We start from the raw sequence: 18,335 nt of genomic DNA, 5'->3' as shown, positions 1-18,335 counted from the left end.
TTTCAGAGGAAACATTGTTTAAATGTATGGAGGAGCACAACTGTCTGACTAAATGAATAAATGAAATTGCCATTACATTATTATGTAATATTAATTTAAAAAATGTTACATAAATTAAAAGGTAGTTTCCCTACCTTTCACATTCCAACTCACTTTTGTGTTTTTTCTAGAGCCACCCACTGACCCACTGAGTCACAAGAATCAGTTAGTTTTCAGCATCAGATTTGTCTGATGTATCATGCATATCCACTGCAGTCTAAAGTTCACCTGTTTAGAAATGTAACTGCAATATGCTGACAATATATGTCAGCATATTACAGAAGAGGGACCTGTAAGGCAGTGGTTCCCAAAGTGGGGGTCGCGGTACGAATAAAAAAAGAATGCTTGGACATATAATGGACAGATTTTTGATGGGGCTCCCAAACAAACACAAAGCAGAAGATGACACATCGCCAAATATGCTTCCAAACCAAAGACTAGAAAATATGATGAAGCATATCTTCACTTCTCATAATGACTAACTCCTCCTGAAACTTGGCACTTATGAAATTAATTCATTGTGTTATTTATAATATAGACAGTTTTGGTCTTCCATACAGAGTTTATGAAGGGTTATGAAGGACAGTACATGGGGTTGTGTGGTAAGGAGACGGGTGGGGTGATCGACTCATGTTCCTTTTCTGCATGTGCTCTGAGTTTGTTCTCGTCTACAGCGGCCCAGTTGAGAAAGGTTCCCCCAAAGAAGCCAGACGGAGAGATCAAGCCTTACTCTTTAATGGAGAGAGAAGGTAAACAGTCACACAGTGCCACTTTGCCATAACCAAGTGTTGACATTAAACATTAAAATTTTATTCCAGTATATGGTCATAAGAAAGGACTTTTTTTTTCTTGTCGGTAACACTGATATAAACTGTGGAAATAAACAAAAATGTGCTGGACAAAAGTTACCACAAATCCTTTTATGGTAAGTTTGAACATTGATAGCGTAGTGGTAAGACTACGTACCTTTGGAGTGGGGGTCACAAGTTCAATTCCCACCCAGTATCCATTAAGGGTCCTGGCTGAACCCCCCATGCTAAAACCAAGCCCTGGAATGGTGCGGCTATGTCTGCAGCCTGTCCGCAGCTGGGACACAAGAATTTCACTACATGTTGTACTCTGTATAATTGTGTATGTGACAAATAAAGGTTGTTTGTTGTTGTTTTGTTTGAAGAACGGACTGGAGTTGGTTTACCTTTAACTTCTGAGAACTTTTGAGCTGATCTTCCTGTATAGACCAGAACACATAATACAAATAAAAATCTTATACACTAACTCAGCAAAAGCAGAGTTAATTGTACAGTTATAGCCAAAGTTATAGCATGTTGGCGTTGACACTCAAAAAAGTAATGTATTACACATTGTACATTACTTGTCTAAAAATAATACATTTTTTTAGTTAACATCCTTGTAACTTTGTGTTACTCCTTAACATGGCTTGAAATGCTTTGTGATATAATTATCAGTTGAAAATATAAATGTTAGTCTCCAGTCTTAAAAATCAACACCAATCCCTAACCTGAGAATATGCATGCAAGATTAAAAATCACAGACAGTATATGGGCAAATAATGATGGCTATGGGTAGAAGATGAACCAGCTAAAAGTGCAAATTCAAGAACCTTGAATCTCTGTAAGCTGATATTTGTAGCCAAGGTCCAAGGCTTCTTTTATGGCTTTCCAAAGATTGAAAAATGTTATAAAATTGTTTTGTTTGGTTTTTGTTTGGGTTTTTTTGCTCTTTTAAAGGTGAGCCTGTAAAATATGATGCTCTCAATTAGTGCTATTAGTACTATTAGTATTTTTTTTTTTCTGTCTAGCTGTTCGCCAGGAGCAGAAGAGTCTTCCTTGGCCGTTTGCTCCTCCCCACTCCCCCCAGCGCTCGGTAGCCTCTCAGTGCTCCCACTCCCTCAGCGTGGGATGCTCCCCCAGCAGGGCACCCCCTCGAGTCGCTCAAACTTCTTCCCCTGGTTGCAACAGGAACCAGAGCCCACAGTCACCACTCGGCAATCGCTGCAGAGCAAGACGCACTAGGTAAGAAGTAACAAACTTCTTTGTGTAAAATTCACCTGGAAATCCATCATAGAAATCTATATTTTACACATCTTAACATCATGTCAAGGTCAGTTACTGCAAATGAAATTTGTCCACAGTTTCAGCCTCAGTAACAAAGAAAAGCTGGATCTGTGAGAAGAAACACTGTTAGCAGACTATCTGCAAATGTTGTTCCATCTGTGTAGAGAGTCCCAGGTTTAGTCGAAGCAGGATTACACCTTTATCATTCCCACAGTCAATTGTTTACATGGACCACCTGTAAATTCAGTGAATTTTATTGTGTGGATGCTGATTAAGCATCCACACTATTGAGTTCCTGTTTCTCTTTATTCTTTATTATTGTGTGGATGCCCTCAAAGGGCTTCCACACTATTGAGTTCCTGTTTCTCTTTATTGTGTGGATGCCCTCAAAGGCATCCACACTATTGAGTTCCTGTTTCTCTTTATTCTTTATACTTTATAGTGTGGATGCCCTCAAAGAGCTTCCACACTATTGAGTTCCTGTTTCTCTTTATTCTTTATACTTTATTCTTCAAGTTGCCACTTTCTTTCCCGCTTAACTACTTCCTCAGTTTTTGTGCTATTTTCTCAGTTCAAATTTCACAATATTCTGCTGTTTCTACTCATTCGTGCTATGTCTTTTTGTACTTTTAACTATTATACTTTTTAAAATATTAAGCTTTTTATGCAATTTTTTGTCCTATTGAAATGAATGGGAAACTTCCACAATTCTGCTAAAACTTGCTTGTTTTTGAAACTTAACTACTTCCTCATACTTTCACCTAGAAACTCCATTCAAACTTTAAAATGTTTTCAAGTTATTGGGGCTATTCCTGTATGATTCAGCTTTTTCAGATCTTCTGTTTAAATCTTATCCCTCTTTAAGTTTTCAGTTGCAAAATTGTGATTTTTCAGAAAATACATGCGTTGCTATGGTTGCTATGCAATTAACTCAGAGTGAGGGCTGGTCTGTTCTGAACTTTCTCTTCATGTCTGAACAACTTCTTGCTACTCGCTCAATTTCCATTCAACCCCCACAAATTATACAGCAAAACGTAGGTATTTTTGCTGGCTTTCAGAAAACGTCACTATCACTGTTGTGGAAGTTACAGATTTTTATCAAATCGCCTCAGACCAACACAAGGTCTGAAAACGCTCCATTGAAAGTCAATGGAGAGTGTGTTCAAAATCACCGCTGGATTTCTCTAACGAGAGGCATTTTCAAATCGTCATAGCTCACCGCGATCTAATTCTGACTGCTCAAGTCTCTGTGTTTTAGACGCCCGCCCCCTTTCCAGGTGGCGCAATCAGTAATGACACGGCTCTGCAGCTCACAGGTCATGGGTTCAATCCCAGCCTCTTCTGCTGTTTTTATTAGAGTTGTCAGCTTTTTCACCTTTTTTCAGTTATGTGAGAACCAGTTTGGCTCAATGAGTAGCTGAAAAGTTCCCAGCCTCTTCTGCTCTTTTCGGAAGAATTTCAGCTTTTTTCACCTCTTTTCAGCACAATTTTCAGTTTTCAGCTCTTTTTAGTAAAAATTTCATCTCCTTCACCCCTTGTCAGCTACAAGTTCAATTTTTTTCAGTTGTTTTAAGCACAAATTTCAGTTTCTTCACCTCTTTTCAGAACAAAGTTCTTCTTCTTCACCTCTTTTCTGCTAATTTCAGCTTGTGCTCCACAGTGCACATTTTTCCTCTCATCATATCTTTGTTTGTGACCAGACCTCATTTGGCTCAGAGGGTTGAGCAGCTGCCGTGAGACCCGGTGGCAGAGGTTCGAGTCCTACCTGTGACAGTTGCTACACATCTTCCCCGCTTGCATGCACTCTGCTTTCTTGACACTCTTCAGTGTACCCTTAAACATAAAGCCATCTTCATCAAGCATGTCTGCGTCTACACCTCTTTTTTAGCAGATAATTCTGCTTTTTCAGATGTTTTCAGCAACTGCTGCTCAAGTCTCTGTGTTTTAGACGCCCATCCCCTTTCCAGGTGGCGCAATCAGTAATGACACGGCTCTGCAGCTCAAAGGTCGTGGGTTCAATCCCACCTTGTTCAACTTTTTTTTTTCACTACAAATTTATACACCATCACAGACCTGTAATTTATATTGCTAATTTATTACAATTCTGCAAAGTTTTATGATTTTAGCAGCTTTTCTAATATGGACCTCAGATTCTTGTTAACGCTTCATGGTAGAAATACATACAAGTGCACAGCCTGATGAAGCAGACAGACGCAGTACCTCTGATTGGTGAATTTGAGCAGAACCAAGTTGTTCTGCCTCTTTTCAGCAGAAATTCTGCTCATTCACCTCTTTGCAGCGCAACGTTCTGCTTCTTTGCCTCTTTTCTGCAGAAATTCTGCTGATTCACCTCCTTTCTGCAAAATTTTCAGCCTTTTCACCTCTTATCAGCACAATTCTCAGCAGCTTCTGGTCAATTAAGCAGGATTGTCCGTCTCTCCACCTCTTCTTTGTGCGAATGAGTTTGGGTCAGTGAGATGAGTAGCTTCCTTGAGCCCAGGAGGGCCAGGTTTGAATCCTGCTCAGGGCGATTTTTTTTTTTTTTTCACCACCATGCAAATTTTTGCAACTTTTCATCTTTTTCAGCTTTTCAGCAGACAGCTTCAGCGTTAAGGCATCCACACAGCATTTTCGCAGGAAATGCAAATTTTTCTAATTCTTTATACTTTATTGTGTGGATGCTGGAGGCATCCACACTATTGAGTTCCTGTTTCTCTTTATTGTGTGGATGCCCTCAAAGGGCTTCCACACTATTGAGTTCCTGTTTCTCTTTATTGTGTGGATGCCCTAAAAGGGCTTCCACACTATTGAGTTCCTGTTTTAAACTTTATTCTTCAAGTTGCTGCCCCGTTTTTCGGCACTTAACTACTCCCTCAGTTTTCAGCCGATTTTCTCCGTTCAAACTCTAAACTGTTCTGCTATTTCTGCTAATTCCGGCTATATCTTTTGGTGTTTATTACTATTATACTTTTTAAAATATTACACTTTTTGTGTCCCATTGAAATGAATGGAAAACTTCCACAATTCTGCTAAAACTTGCTTGGTTTTGAAACTTAACTGCTTCCTCATACTTTCACCTAGAAACTCCATTCAAACTTTAAAATGTTCTCAGATTATTGGGCTATTCCTGTCTGATTCAGCTTTTTCAGATCTTCTACCGTTTAATCTTATCTCTCTTTAAGTTTTCAGTTGCAAAATTGTGATTTTTCAGAAAATACATGCGTTGCTATGGTTGCTATGCAATTAAGTCAGAGTGAGTGCTGGTCCGTTCTGAATTTTCTCTTCATGTCTAAACAACTTCTTGCTACTCGCTCAATTTCCACTCAACCCCACAAATTATACATCAAAACGTAGGTATTTTTGCTGGCTTTCAGAAAATGTCACTATCTTTATTGTGAGATTTACCGTTTTTTTTCGCAATTTGCCTCGGAGTGACACAAGGTCTGACAACTCCCATTCAAAGTCTATGGGGAGGTTTTGAAATTCAGAGCTGAAATTCTGTAACGGGAGGCATTTTCAAATCGCCATATCTCTTTAACAAAGCAAAGTTAGGACATGAGGCTTGTGCCAATATATCTTCAGACACTGCTGACACTCACAGTGGAAGCAGTTTTTACAATTATCTTACCGTTGAGCAATGAATTACGTTTGTTTGAGGGATGGAAATCGGTCCTCCTCTCAGTTTTCAAACTCCGAAAATGAAGCCGTTTCTTCTCTCGTCATATCTCCGCGACGGAGTTACAAAACAATGAAAATCGCAGTCAAAGTACACCAAAGTCCGCTGATTCACCCAGTAGAAGAATTATGCTGCTAGCCCTCCTAGTTTTTGAGTTACACGACGTTTTGTAACTCCAAAAAGCGGCGCTTTCGCCTCTCACCGCGATCTATTTCTGATTGCTGATGTCTTTGTTTTCAGCCGCCCGCCCCTTTCCAGGTGGCGCAATCAGTAATGACACGGCTCTGCAGCTCACAGGTCGTGGGTTCAATCCCACCTTGGTCAACATTTTTTTTTCACTACAAATTTATACACTATCACAGACCTGTAATTTATATTGCTAATTTTTTCACTACAAATGAGTAGTGCAAAACATACTATGTCTGCAACATCACAGTATATCTGTTATGTTATAGTATTACTACTAAATCACAGTATTTCTGCCAATTCAAGGAGGCTGACTGTTACTAAGTGCATCAGTGTACATAGGTCATCTGTTGTGTTGGAGTGCCCTCTTGTGGCGCCTTTTGGGTAGTGCCTTAGTAAACGTGAACACTGCAAAGAAGTGGTATCAGACTGGTTTGTAGTGGAGGAATTTGTTGCCAGTTTCTTTCATCTTTAATCCGTATTCATGTTGTAATGTAGTAGTACCACAATATGGCAGAAACACTATGTTTTGGCACAAATACTTTGATTTGGTATACTTTAGCTTTCTTCACCCTTTTCAGCAAAATTTTCATTTTTTTTCACCCTTTTCAGCACAAATTCCAGCTTTTTGGCTGTTTTCAGAAAAAAAAAACTCTTTTCAGCAGAAACTCTGCTGATTCATCTCTTTTCAGCGCAAGTTTTATGATTTTAGCAGCTTTTCTAATATGGACCTCAGATTCTTGTTAACGCTCCATGGCAGAAATACATACAAGTACCCACCTGATGAAGCAGACAGAGGCAGTACCTTTGATTGGTGAATTTGAGCAGAAACAGGTTGTTTTGCCTCTTTTCAGCAGAAATTCTGCTGATTCACGTCTATTCAGCGCAACGTTCTGCTTCTTTGCCTCTTTTCTGCAGAAATTCTGCTGATTCACCTCTTTTCTGCAAAATTTTCTACCATTTCACCTCTTATCAGCGCAATTCTCAGCAGTTTCTGCTCATTTCACCATAATTGTCAGTCTCTCCATCTCTTACCTTGTGTGAGTGAATTTGGCACAGTGAGATGAGTAGCCGCCTTGCGCCCAGGAGGTCCAGGTTCGAATCCTGCTCAGGGTGACATTCTTTTTTCACCACCATACAACTTTTTGCAACTTTTCATCTTTTTCAGCTTTTCAGCAGACAGCTTCAGCGTTAAGGCATCCACACAGCATTTTCGCAGGAAGTGCAAATTTTTCTAGTTCTTTATACTTTATTCTTCAAGTTGCTCCGTTCTTTGTCCGTTAACTACTTCCACAGTTCTTGTGCGATTTTCACCATTCAAATTTCACAATATTCTGCTCTTTCTGCTTATTCCTGCTATATCTTTTTGTACTTTTAGCTATTATACTTTTTAAAATATTAAGCTTTTCATGCAAATTTTTTTCCCATTGAAATGAATGGAAAACTTCCACAATTCTGCTAAAACTTGCTTGTTTTTGAAACTTAACTACTTCGTCATACTTTCACCTAGAAACTCCATTCAAACTTTAAAATGTTCTCAAATTATTGGGCTATTCCTGTCTGATTAAGCTCTTTCAGACCTTCTACCCTTTTAATCTTATCCCTCTTTAAGTTTTCAGTTGCAAAATTGTGATTTTTCAGAAAATACATGCGTTGCTATGGTTGCTATGCAATTAACTCAGAGTGAGTGCTGGTCTGTTCTGAATTTTCTCTTCATGTCTGAACAACTTCTTGCAACTCGCTCAATTTCCACTCAACCCCCACAAATTATACATCAAAACGTAGGTATTTTTGCTGGCTTTCAGAAAATGTCACTATCATTGTCTTCGGAGTTACAGAATTTTGGCAAATCTCCTCAGAGCAACACAAAGTCTCAAACTTCTCCATAGAGAGTCAATGGAGAGTTTGTTCAAAATCAGTGCTGGAATTCTCTAATGAGAGGCATTTTCAAATCGTGATATCTCCTTAACGAAACAAAGTTGAGACATGAGGCTTGTGCCAATATATCTTCAGACACCCCTGATGCTCACAATTCAATAATTTTTTTCTCACCTATTACCGTTTGGCCATGAATTACACTTGTTTGAGGGTAGGAAATTCGTGCCTTGCTCAGATCTCTTCAGATTTCAAACTCTGGAAATGAGGCACTTTTTTCTCTCGTCATATCTTTTTGATGGATTTCCACAGAGACCTGAAAATTCCCATGACTGTTCACCAAAGCCTGCTATTTCTTACGGTGAAAGAATGATATCGATACTCCAAATAGATTTAGAGTTACAAAACTTTGTTTGAGGGCAAGTCAAGGCAGTTTTGCTTTGCCTCTACTCAGTTACAGTGTATTACAAGTCATATATCTTCAATAATTTATATATTATCTCTGAATTAAGAAGACCTCCAGATTCCTCCATCTCTTCTGAACAAAACGGTGTCAGAATGAGCATTCTAGCCCCTACGGTTAGGAAATTATGGCCATTTGTTCGAGGGGAATCCTGAATGTGAGAAATACACATGCAGAAAACTTATACCTCTCTCTGTGTGTAAGTGCTGATTACAGCAGGTGCAGCTAATTTAACTGACCTAGATATACCAAGCCCAGACTCTTAACAGCCACTGTTCCCTTTAGGCTCTGTGTATGTGTATATTTGTGTGTCTGTATCAATATTTCTCCCATGTTAAAGTATTACTCCTCCATAATAGTATTTGTGCTAAATCAAAGTACTTCTACTACATCTTAGTACTTCTGCTCAATCACAGTATTTTTGCCAAATCATGGTATTTGTGCCAAAGCATAGTATTTCCACAAAATAACAGTATTTCTGCTATGTTATATTATTACTGCTGGTAGTATTTCTGCCAAATCACAATATAACTGCAAAATAAAGGTTTTTGAGCCAAATCATAGTATTTCTACCAAGTCCCAGTGTTTCTGCCAAATCATAAATCATAAATAATTTTAACAAAGCAAAGTTAAGACGAGAGGCTTGTGCCAATTCATCTTCAGACACTGCTGACACTCACGGTTGGAGCAGTTTTTACTGTCATCTTACTGTTGAGCCATAAATTACGTTTGTTTGAGGGGTGGAAATCTGTCCTCCTCTCACTTTTCAAACTCCGAAAATGAAGCCGTTTCTTCTCTCGTCATATCTCCGCGACGGAGGTACAAAGAGCAATGAAAAGTTCACCAAAGTCTGCTGATTCGCCCAGTACAAGAATTGTGCTTCTATCCCACCTAGTTTTTGAGTTACACGACGTTTTGTAACTCCAAAAAACGGCGATTTAAGCCTCTCAACGCGATCTATTTCTGACTGCTCATGTCCCTGTATTCCAGCTGCTTGCTCTCTTTGCCGGTAGCACAGTTGGTAATGACGCGGGTCTGCAGCCCAAAGCTCGTGGGTTCAATTCCACCTTGGTCCACATGTTTTTTTCCCTACAAATTAACACATTATCACAGACCAGTCATTCATATTGACAATTTATTACAATTCGGCAAAGTTTTATGATTTTAGCAGCTTTTCTAATATGGACCTCAGATTCTTGTTAACACTCCATGGCAGAAATACATACAAGTACACAGCCTGATGAAGCAGACAGAAGCAGTACCTCCGTTTGGTGGACTGAAATTGAGCAGAACCAGGTTGTTCTGCCTCTTTTCACCAGAAAGATCAGTGTTTTCACCTCTCATTAGAGAGGGACTCTCTATTGAGAGGCATTTTCAAATCGTCATATCTCCTTAACAAAGCAAAGTTAAGACATGAGGCTTGTGCCAATTCATCTTCAGACACTGCTGACACTCAGTTAGTATTTCTGCTAAATCATAGTATTTTTGCCAAATCATGGTTTTTCTGCCAAAACATAACATTTCTGTTATGTTATAGTATTACTAATAAGTGGGGAATTTCTGTCATGTTATAGTATATGCGCTGATTACAGTATATCTGCCAAATCATAGTATTTATCCCGAATCATAGTATTTATGCCAAATTACAGTATTCCTGCTAAAAAGCAGAAATAGTACCTTTTAGCAGAAATTTCTGTCAAAAGATATTAGTTATGTTAAAACATAGTATTTCTGCTAAATCATAGTATTTCTGCCAAATTAGAGTATTTGTACTAAATCATAGTACTTGTGCCTTTTCATAGTATTTGTACCCAATCATAGTATTTCTGCCATATCATCGTATTTGTGCCAAATCATGGTATATTTTTGCCAAATCATGGTATTTGTGCCCAATTAAAGTTTCTGTTATGGTATGGTATTACTACTAAGTCGTAGAATTTCTGTTATGTTATAGTATATCTGCTGAATATAGCATATGTGCCAAATTATAGTATTTATGGTAAATCATAGTATTTGTGCCTCAACATAATATTTCTGCCCAATTGTAGTATTTGTGCAAAAACATAGAATGTCTGCAAAATCACAATATATCTGTTATGTTATAGTATTACTACTAAGGCATAGCATTTCTATCAAATCATAGTATTCCTTCAAAATCATAGTATTACTGCAATTTCATAGTATTTGAGCGAAATCGTAGTATTTGTGAAAAAACATACTATGTCTGCAAAATCACAGTATATCTGTTATGTTATAGTATTACTACTAAGGCATAGTATTTCTGCCAATAAGAGTATTTGTACTAAATCATAGTACTTGTGCCAAATCATAGTATTTCTGCCATATTGTGCTAGTTGTGCAAAAACATAGACTGTCTGCAAAATCACAGTATATCTATTATGTTATAGTATTACTACTAAGTCGTAGACTTTCTGTTTTGTTATAGTATATGTGCTGAATATAGTATATGTGCCAAATCATAGTATTTATAGCAAATCATAGTATTTGTGCTAAAACATAGTATACTGCCACATTATAGTATTTGTTTAAAACCAGAATGTCTGCAAAATCATCATATATCTGTGATGTTATAGTATTACTACTAAGGCATAGTATTTCTGCAAAATCATAGTATTTTTGCAGAAACATTGTACTTCTGGTAAATCATAGTATTTCTACTAAATAATAGTATTTCTGCCAAATCATAGTATTTGTTTCAAAACATAGCATTCGAACTAAATCATAGAATCATAGTATTTGTGCCAAAACATTGTATTTGTACAAAGTCATAATATTTCTTCTAAATCATAGTATTTCAATCAAATCTCAGGAGTTGTGATAAAACGCAGTATTATTGCCAAATCATAGTATTTGTACCCAAACATATCAGTTCAACTTATTTAACTCTTCTCAACAGCCCAACACCTCTTCTTCACCCCGTTTCAGCAGAATTGTGTTTTTTCACCCCTTTTCAGCACAAATCCCAGCTTTTTCAGGTGTTTTCAACAGAAATCTCTTTTTTAGCAGACATTCTGCTGATTCACTTGTTTCAGTGCAACGTTCTACTTCTTTACCTCTTTTCAGTAGAAATTCTGCTGATTCACCTATTTTAAGCAGAATTTTCAGCCTTTCACCTCTTATCAATACAAATCTCAGTATCTTCTGCTCATTTCAGAGGAAACCCTTTCACCTGTTTTCAGTACAAATTTGAACTTCTGTACCCCTTTGAAGGAGAATCTTTGCCTTTTCACCTCTTTTTCAGCAAAAGTTTCTGTTTTTTCACTTGTTTTCAGCATAATTTTTCAGTTTCTTTACTGCCATACAATTTTTGCAGCTTTTCATCTTTTTCAGTCATTTTCAGCAGACAGCTTCAGCGTTCCGGCATCCACACAGCATTTTCGCAGGAAATGCAAACTTTTTCTAGTTCTTTATTGTGTGGATGCCCTGAAAGGCATCCACACTATTGAGTTCCTGTTTCTCTTTATTGTGTGGATGCCCTAAAAGGGCTTCCACACTATTGAGTTCCTGTTTCTCTTTATTGTGTGGATGCCCTAAAAGGGCTTCCACACTATTGAGTTCCTGTTTCTCTTTATTCTTTATTCCACTATAATCTAGTTGCTTCCGTACGTTTTTTGGCACTTAACTCCTCCCTCAGTTTTCAGCCGATTTTCACCGTTCAAACTCTAAACTGTTCTGCTCTTTCTGGAGATGGGTGCTATGACTTTTGGTACTTATAACTATTATACTTTTTAAAATATTACACTTTTTTCCTTTAATTTGTCCCATTGAAATGAATGGAAAACTTCCACAATTCTGCTAAAACTTGCTTGCTTTTGAAACTTAACTACATCCTCATACTTTCACCTAGAAACTCCATTCAAACTTTAAAACGTTCTCAAATTATTGGGCTATTCCTGAGTGATTCAGCTTTTTCATATCTTCTACCGTTTTAATCTTATCTCTCTTTAAGTTTTCAGTTGCAAAATTGTGATTTTTCAGAAAATACATGCGTTGCTATGGTTGCTATGCAATTAAGTCAGAGTGAGTGCTGGTCCGTTCTGAATTTTCTCTTCATGTCTAAACAACTTCTTGCTACTCGCTCAATTTCCACTCAACCCCCACAAATTATACATCAAAACGTAGGTATTTTTGCTGGCTTTCAGACAATGTCACTATCTTTATTGTGAGATTTACCGTTTTTTCGCAATTTGCCTCGGAGTGACACAAGGTCTGACAACTCCCATTAAAAGTCTATGGGGAGGTTTTGAAATTCAGAGCTGAAATTCTGTAACGGAGGCATTTTCAAATCGCCATATCTCCTTAACAAAGCAAAGTTAGGACATGAGGCTTGTGCCAATATATCTTCAGACACTGCTGACACTCACAGTGGAAGCAGTTTTTACAATTATCTTACCGTTGAGCAATGAATTACGTTTGTTTGAGGGGTGGAAATCTGTCCTTCTCTCAGTCTTCAAACTCTGGAAATGAAGCCGTTTCTTCTTTCGTCATATCTCCGCGACGGAGGTACAAAGAGCTATGAAAATCACAGTCAAAATACACCAAAGTCCGCTGATTCACCCAGTACAAGAATTATGCTGCTAGCCCTCCTAGTTTTTGAGTTACACAACGTTTTGTAACTCCAAAAAGCAGCCTTTTCCTCACCGTGATCTATTTCTGATTGCTGATGTCTTTGTTTTCAGCCGCCCGCCCCTTTCCAGGTGGCGCAATCAGTAATGACACGGCTCTGCAGCTCAAAGGTCGTGGGTTCAATCCCACCTTGGTCAACATTTTTTTTTCACTACAAATTTATACACTGTCACAGACCTGTAATTTATATTGCTAATTTTTTCACTACAAATGAGTAGTGCAAAACATACTATGTCTGCAACATCACAGTATATCTGTTATGTTATAGTATTACTACTAAATCACAGTATTTCTGCCAATTCAAGGAGGCTGACTGTTACTAAGTGCATCAGTGTACATAGGTCATCTGTTGTGTTGGAGTGCCCTCTTGTGGCGCCTTTTGGGTAGTGCCTTAGTAAACGTGAACACTGCAAAGAAGTGGTATCAGACTGGTTTGTAGTGGAGGAATTTGTTGCCAGTTTCTTTCATCTTTAATCCGTATTCATGTTGTAATGTAGTAGTACCACAATATGGCAGAAACACTATGTTTTGGCACAAATACTTTGATTTGGTATACTTTAGCTTCTTCACCCCTTTTCAGCAAAGTTTTCATTTTTTTCACCCCTTTTCAGCACAAATTCCAGCTTTTTTGGCTGTTTTCAGAAAAAAAAACCTCTTTTGAGTAGAAATTCTGCTGATTCATCTCTTTTTAGCGCAACTTTTGCTTCTTTACCTCTTTTCAGCAGAAATTCTGCTGATTCACCTCTTTTCTCCAAAATTTTCAGCCTTTTCACCTCTTACCAGCACAATTCTCAGCAGCTTCTGCTCATTTCAGCAAAATTGTCAGTCTCTCCACCTACTCTTTGTCAGAATGAGTTTGGCTCAGTGAGATGAGTAGCTGCCTTGAGACCAGGAGGGCCAGGTTCGAATCCTGCTCAGGGTAACGGTTTTTTTCACCACTTTTCAGCAAAAATGTCTCCGTCTTTACCCCTTTCAGTAGAATTTTTGGCTTTTCACCACTTTTCAACAAAAATTTTCTGCTTCTTCACCTGTTTTCAGCAGAATTTTCAGTTTCTTCACCGCCATATAACTTTTTGCAAGTTTTCAACTTTTTCAGCTTTTTCAGTAGGCAACTTCAGCGTTAAGGCATCCACACAGCATTTTTGCAGGAAATGCAAATTTTTCTAGTTCTAGTTCTAGTTGCTTCCGTACTTTTTTTTAACTACTCCCTCAGTTTTCAGCCGATTTTCACCGTTCAAACTCTAAACTGTTCTGCTCTTTCTGGAGATGGGTGCTATATCTTTTGGTAGTTATAGCTATTATACTTTTTAAAATATTACACTTTTTTCCTTTAATTTGTCACATTGAAATGAATGGGAAACTTCCACAATTCTGCTAAAACTTGCTTGTTTTTGAAACTTAACTACTTCCTCATACTTTCACCTAGAAACTCCATTCAAACTTTAAAATGTTCTCAGATTATTGGGCTATTCCTGTATGATTCAGCTTTTTCAGATCTTCTACCATTTTAATCTTATGCCTCTTTAAGTTTTCAGTTGCAAAATTGTGATTTTTCAGAAAATACATGCGTTGTTATGGTTGCTATGCAATTAACTCAGAGTGTACACTCATCCATTCTGAATTTTCTCTTCATGTCTGAACAACTTCTTGCTACTCGCTCAATTTCCACTCAACCCCCACAAATTATACATCAAAACGTAAGTATTTTTGCTGGCTTTCAGAAAACGTCACTATCATTGTTGTGGGACTTATAGACTTTTTGGCAAATCTCCTCAGAGCAACACAAAGTCTGAAAACTCTCCATAGAAAGTCAATGGAGAGTTTGTTCAAAATCAGTGCTGGATTTCTCTAATGACAGGCAATTTCAAATCGTCATATCTCCTTAACAAAACAAAGTTGAGACATGAGGCTTGTGCCAATATATCTTCAGACACTCCTGATGCTCACAATTCAAAACGTTTTTCCTCACCTATTACCGTTTGGCCATGAATTACACTTGTTTGAGAGTAGGAAATTCGTGCCTTGCTCAGATCTCTTCAGATTTCAAACTCTGGAAATGAGGCACTTTTTCTCTCGTCAGATCTTTTTGATGGATTTCCACAGAGACCTGAAAATTCCCATGACTTTTCACCAATGCCTGCTGTTTCTTACGGTGAAAGAATGAGTTTGATGCTCCATATAGATTTAGAGTTACAAAACGTTGTTTGAGGGCAAGTCAAGGCAGTTTTGCTTCGCCTCTACTCAGTTACAGTGTATTACAAGTCATATATCTTCAATAATTTATATTTTATCTCTGAATTAAGAAGACCTGCAGATTCCCCCATCTCTTCTGAACAAAACGGTGTCAGAATGAGCATTCTGGCCCCTACGGTTAGGAAATTATGGCCATTTGTTCGAGGGGAATCCTGAATGTGAGAAATACACTGCAGAAAACTTATACCTCTCTCTGTGTCTGTGTGTGTAAGGGCTGATTACAGCAGGTGCAGCTAATTTAACTGACCTAGATATACCAAGCCCAGACTCTTAACAACTCTTGTTCACTTTGCGCTCTGTGTTTGTGTGTGTGTATCAATATTTCTCCCATGTTAAAGTATTACTCCTCAATCATAGTATTTCTGCTAAATCAAAGTATTTTTGCCAAATCATGGTATTTGTGCCAAATCATGGTTTTGGGGCCAAATCAGAATATTTCTGATATGTTATAGTATTACTACTAGGTGGAAGTATTTCTGTTATGTTATAGTATATATGCTGAATATAGTATATCTGCCAAATCATAGTATTTATCCCAAATCATAGTATTTATGCCAAATTACAGTATTTCTGCCAACAGGCAGAAATAGTACCTTTTAGCAGAAATTTCTGCCAAAAAATAGTATTTATGTTAAAACATAGTATTTCTGCTAAATCATAGTATTTGTACTGAAACATAGTATTTCTGCCCAATCATAGTATTTGTACCCAATCATAGTGTTTCTGCCATATCATAGTATTTGTGCCAAATTATGGGATTTTGCCAAAACATGGTACTTGTGCCAAATTATAGTATTTGTGCCCAATTAATATTTCTGTTATGTTATAGTATTACTACTAAGTCGTAGAATTTCTGTTATGTTATAGTATATCTGCTGAACAAGGTATATGTGCCAAAACATAGTATTTATACCAAATCATAGTATTTGTGCTAAAACATAGTATTTCTGCCATATTGTGGTATTTGTGCAAAAACATAGACTGTCTGCAACATCACAGTATATCTGTTATGTTATAGTATTACTACTAAGTCACAGTATTTCTGCCAATTCGTAGTATTTGTACTATATCATACTACTTGTGCCAAATCATAGTATTTGTTGCAAATCATAGTATTCAAACCAAAATATAGTATTTGTACCAAAGCATTGTATTTGAATGAAGTACCGGATTTCTGCCAAATCATAGAATTACTGCAATTTCATAGTATTTTGAGGAATCCCTTTTGTGATAGTATTACTTCTAAGTCATAGTATTTCTGCTTTGTCATAGTATTTGTACTAAAACGTAGTATTTCTGCCAAATCATAGTATTACTGCTATTTCATAGTATTTGAGTGAAATTACAGTGTTTCTGCAAAAACATTGTATTTCTGCTAAATCATAGTATTTCTGTTATCTTAAAGTACTTGTACTCAATTATAGTATTTGTGCCAAAGTTTAGTATTTCTGCCAAATCATATTATCTCTGCTAAATCATAGTTTCTGCCAAATCATAATATTTGTGCCTAAGCGCAGCATTTGTACCAAAACATAGTATTGCTGCTATATAATAGTATTTGAGCCAAATCATAGTATATGTCCTAAAACATAGTATTTCTGCCAAATCATAGTATTTGTCCCAAAGCATAGTATTTCAACAAAATCACAGTATTTCTGCTATGTTATAGTATTTGTGCTTGTAGAAAAGCCTTTGTTAGTGTGAGCTACATTACCCAGCAGCCTCTGAGCAGTGAGGGACTTCTGAGCTAGATGGTCTTCCTTTGTTCCTGTGCTAACAATTGAGGAGAGAGCTGCTGGGAAGGGGAGCAAATAGCCCATCCTGTATTTGTTGGGGATGGTGTGTGTCACATAAACGTGAGTTAATGTTCCATGCTTAAGATGTTTACCCTGCTACTTGTGTGTATTGGTTTTAGTTACCTTTAGTGTATTTGCTAGTTAGCGATAGCTATGGCAGCACAGTTATTTGATTGTTTTGGGCTTGTTCCTGCTTTGTTTGTTCCCCCTGCAAATTTATGTGAATTTGTACACTGTAATATCGCTGTATTACGTAGTGGCTAAGTAGGAGGCTGACTGTTACTAAGTGCATCAGTGTACATAGGTCATCTCTTGTGTTGGAGTGCCCTCTTGTGGCACCTTTTGGGTAGTGCCTTAGTAAATGTGAACACTGCAAGAAGTGGTATCAGACTGGTTTGTAGTGGAGGAATTTGTTGCCAGTTTCTTTAATCTTTAATCTGTATTCATGTTGTAATGTATACCCTGTTCTTAATCATAGAAAGCACACCATATCACCCTTCCACATCCTCCTACTGTATGCCATATCTCCCTGTAACATCCATCAGACTGCCAATAAACTCCACCTGTGGTAATCTAATCCCTGGATGTTAGCCTCTCCTTCTGACCAAGGATAGCTACTATTGCAGCACCACCCAGCATTAAACTGACGTACACCATTCTGTACAGTGCTAAATCATAGTGTTTGTGCCAAACAATAGCATTCACCCAAATAATAGTATTTCTGCTATGTTATATTATTACTGCTCATAGTATTTCTGCCAAATCATGGTATTTGTTCCAAAGCATAGTATTTCTTCCAAAACATAGTATTTCTTCCAAATCATAGTATAACTGCAAAATAAAGGTTTTTGAGCCAAAACATATTTTTTGTGCTAAAACATAGTATTTCGGCTAAATCCTAGTAATTTTGCTCAATGATAGATTTTCTGCTATGCTGTAGTACTTTTTGCTAGATTATAGTATTTCTGCTAAGTCAAAGTACTTCTACTACATCTTAGTACTTCTGCTCAATCATAGTATTTCTGCTAAATCATAGTATTTTTGAAAAATCATGGTGTTTGTGCCAAATCATGGTTTTGGGGCAAAACGATAATATTTATTTTATGTTATACTATTACTACTAAGTGGAGGAATGTCTGTTATGTTATAGTATATTTGCTGAATATAGTATATCTGCCAAATCATAGTATTTATGCAAAATTACAGTATTTCTGCTAAAAAGCAGAAATAGTACCTTTTAGCAGAAATTTCTGTCAAAAGATATTATTTATGTTAAAACATAGTATTTCTGCTAAATCATACTATTTGTGCCAAGTCATAGTATT

General features: G+C 37.2%; 1 protein-coding gene across 9 annotated transcripts in view; it reads left to right on the top strand.

The window, feature by feature from the left end:
• atat1 (alpha tubulin acetyltransferase 1) overlaps nt 1-18,335 on the top strand; it is a 49,219-nt gene that overhangs the window by 19,939 nt on the left and 10,945 nt on the right. For all 9 annotated transcript variants that reach the window (XM_039605760.1, XM_039605759.1, XM_039605758.1 and 6 more), the window contains 2 exons: nt 714-788; nt 1,859-2,072. In XM_039605760.1, coding sequence (XP_039461694.1) covers nt 714-788; nt 1,859-2,072 — 289 coding nt within the window. The remainder of the gene's footprint in view (nt 1-713; nt 789-1,858; nt 2,073-18,335) is intronic.

The sequence above is a fragment of the Oreochromis aureus genome, linkage group 22 (assembly GCF_013358895.1).
Source record: "Oreochromis aureus strain Israel breed Guangdong linkage group 22, ZZ_aureus, whole genome shotgun sequence".
Lineage (NCBI taxonomy): Eukaryota > Metazoa > Chordata > Actinopteri > Cichliformes > Cichlidae > Oreochromis > Oreochromis aureus.
The sequence above is the reverse complement of the archived record's forward strand: the minus strand, read 5'-3'. Positions and strand labels throughout refer to the sequence as shown.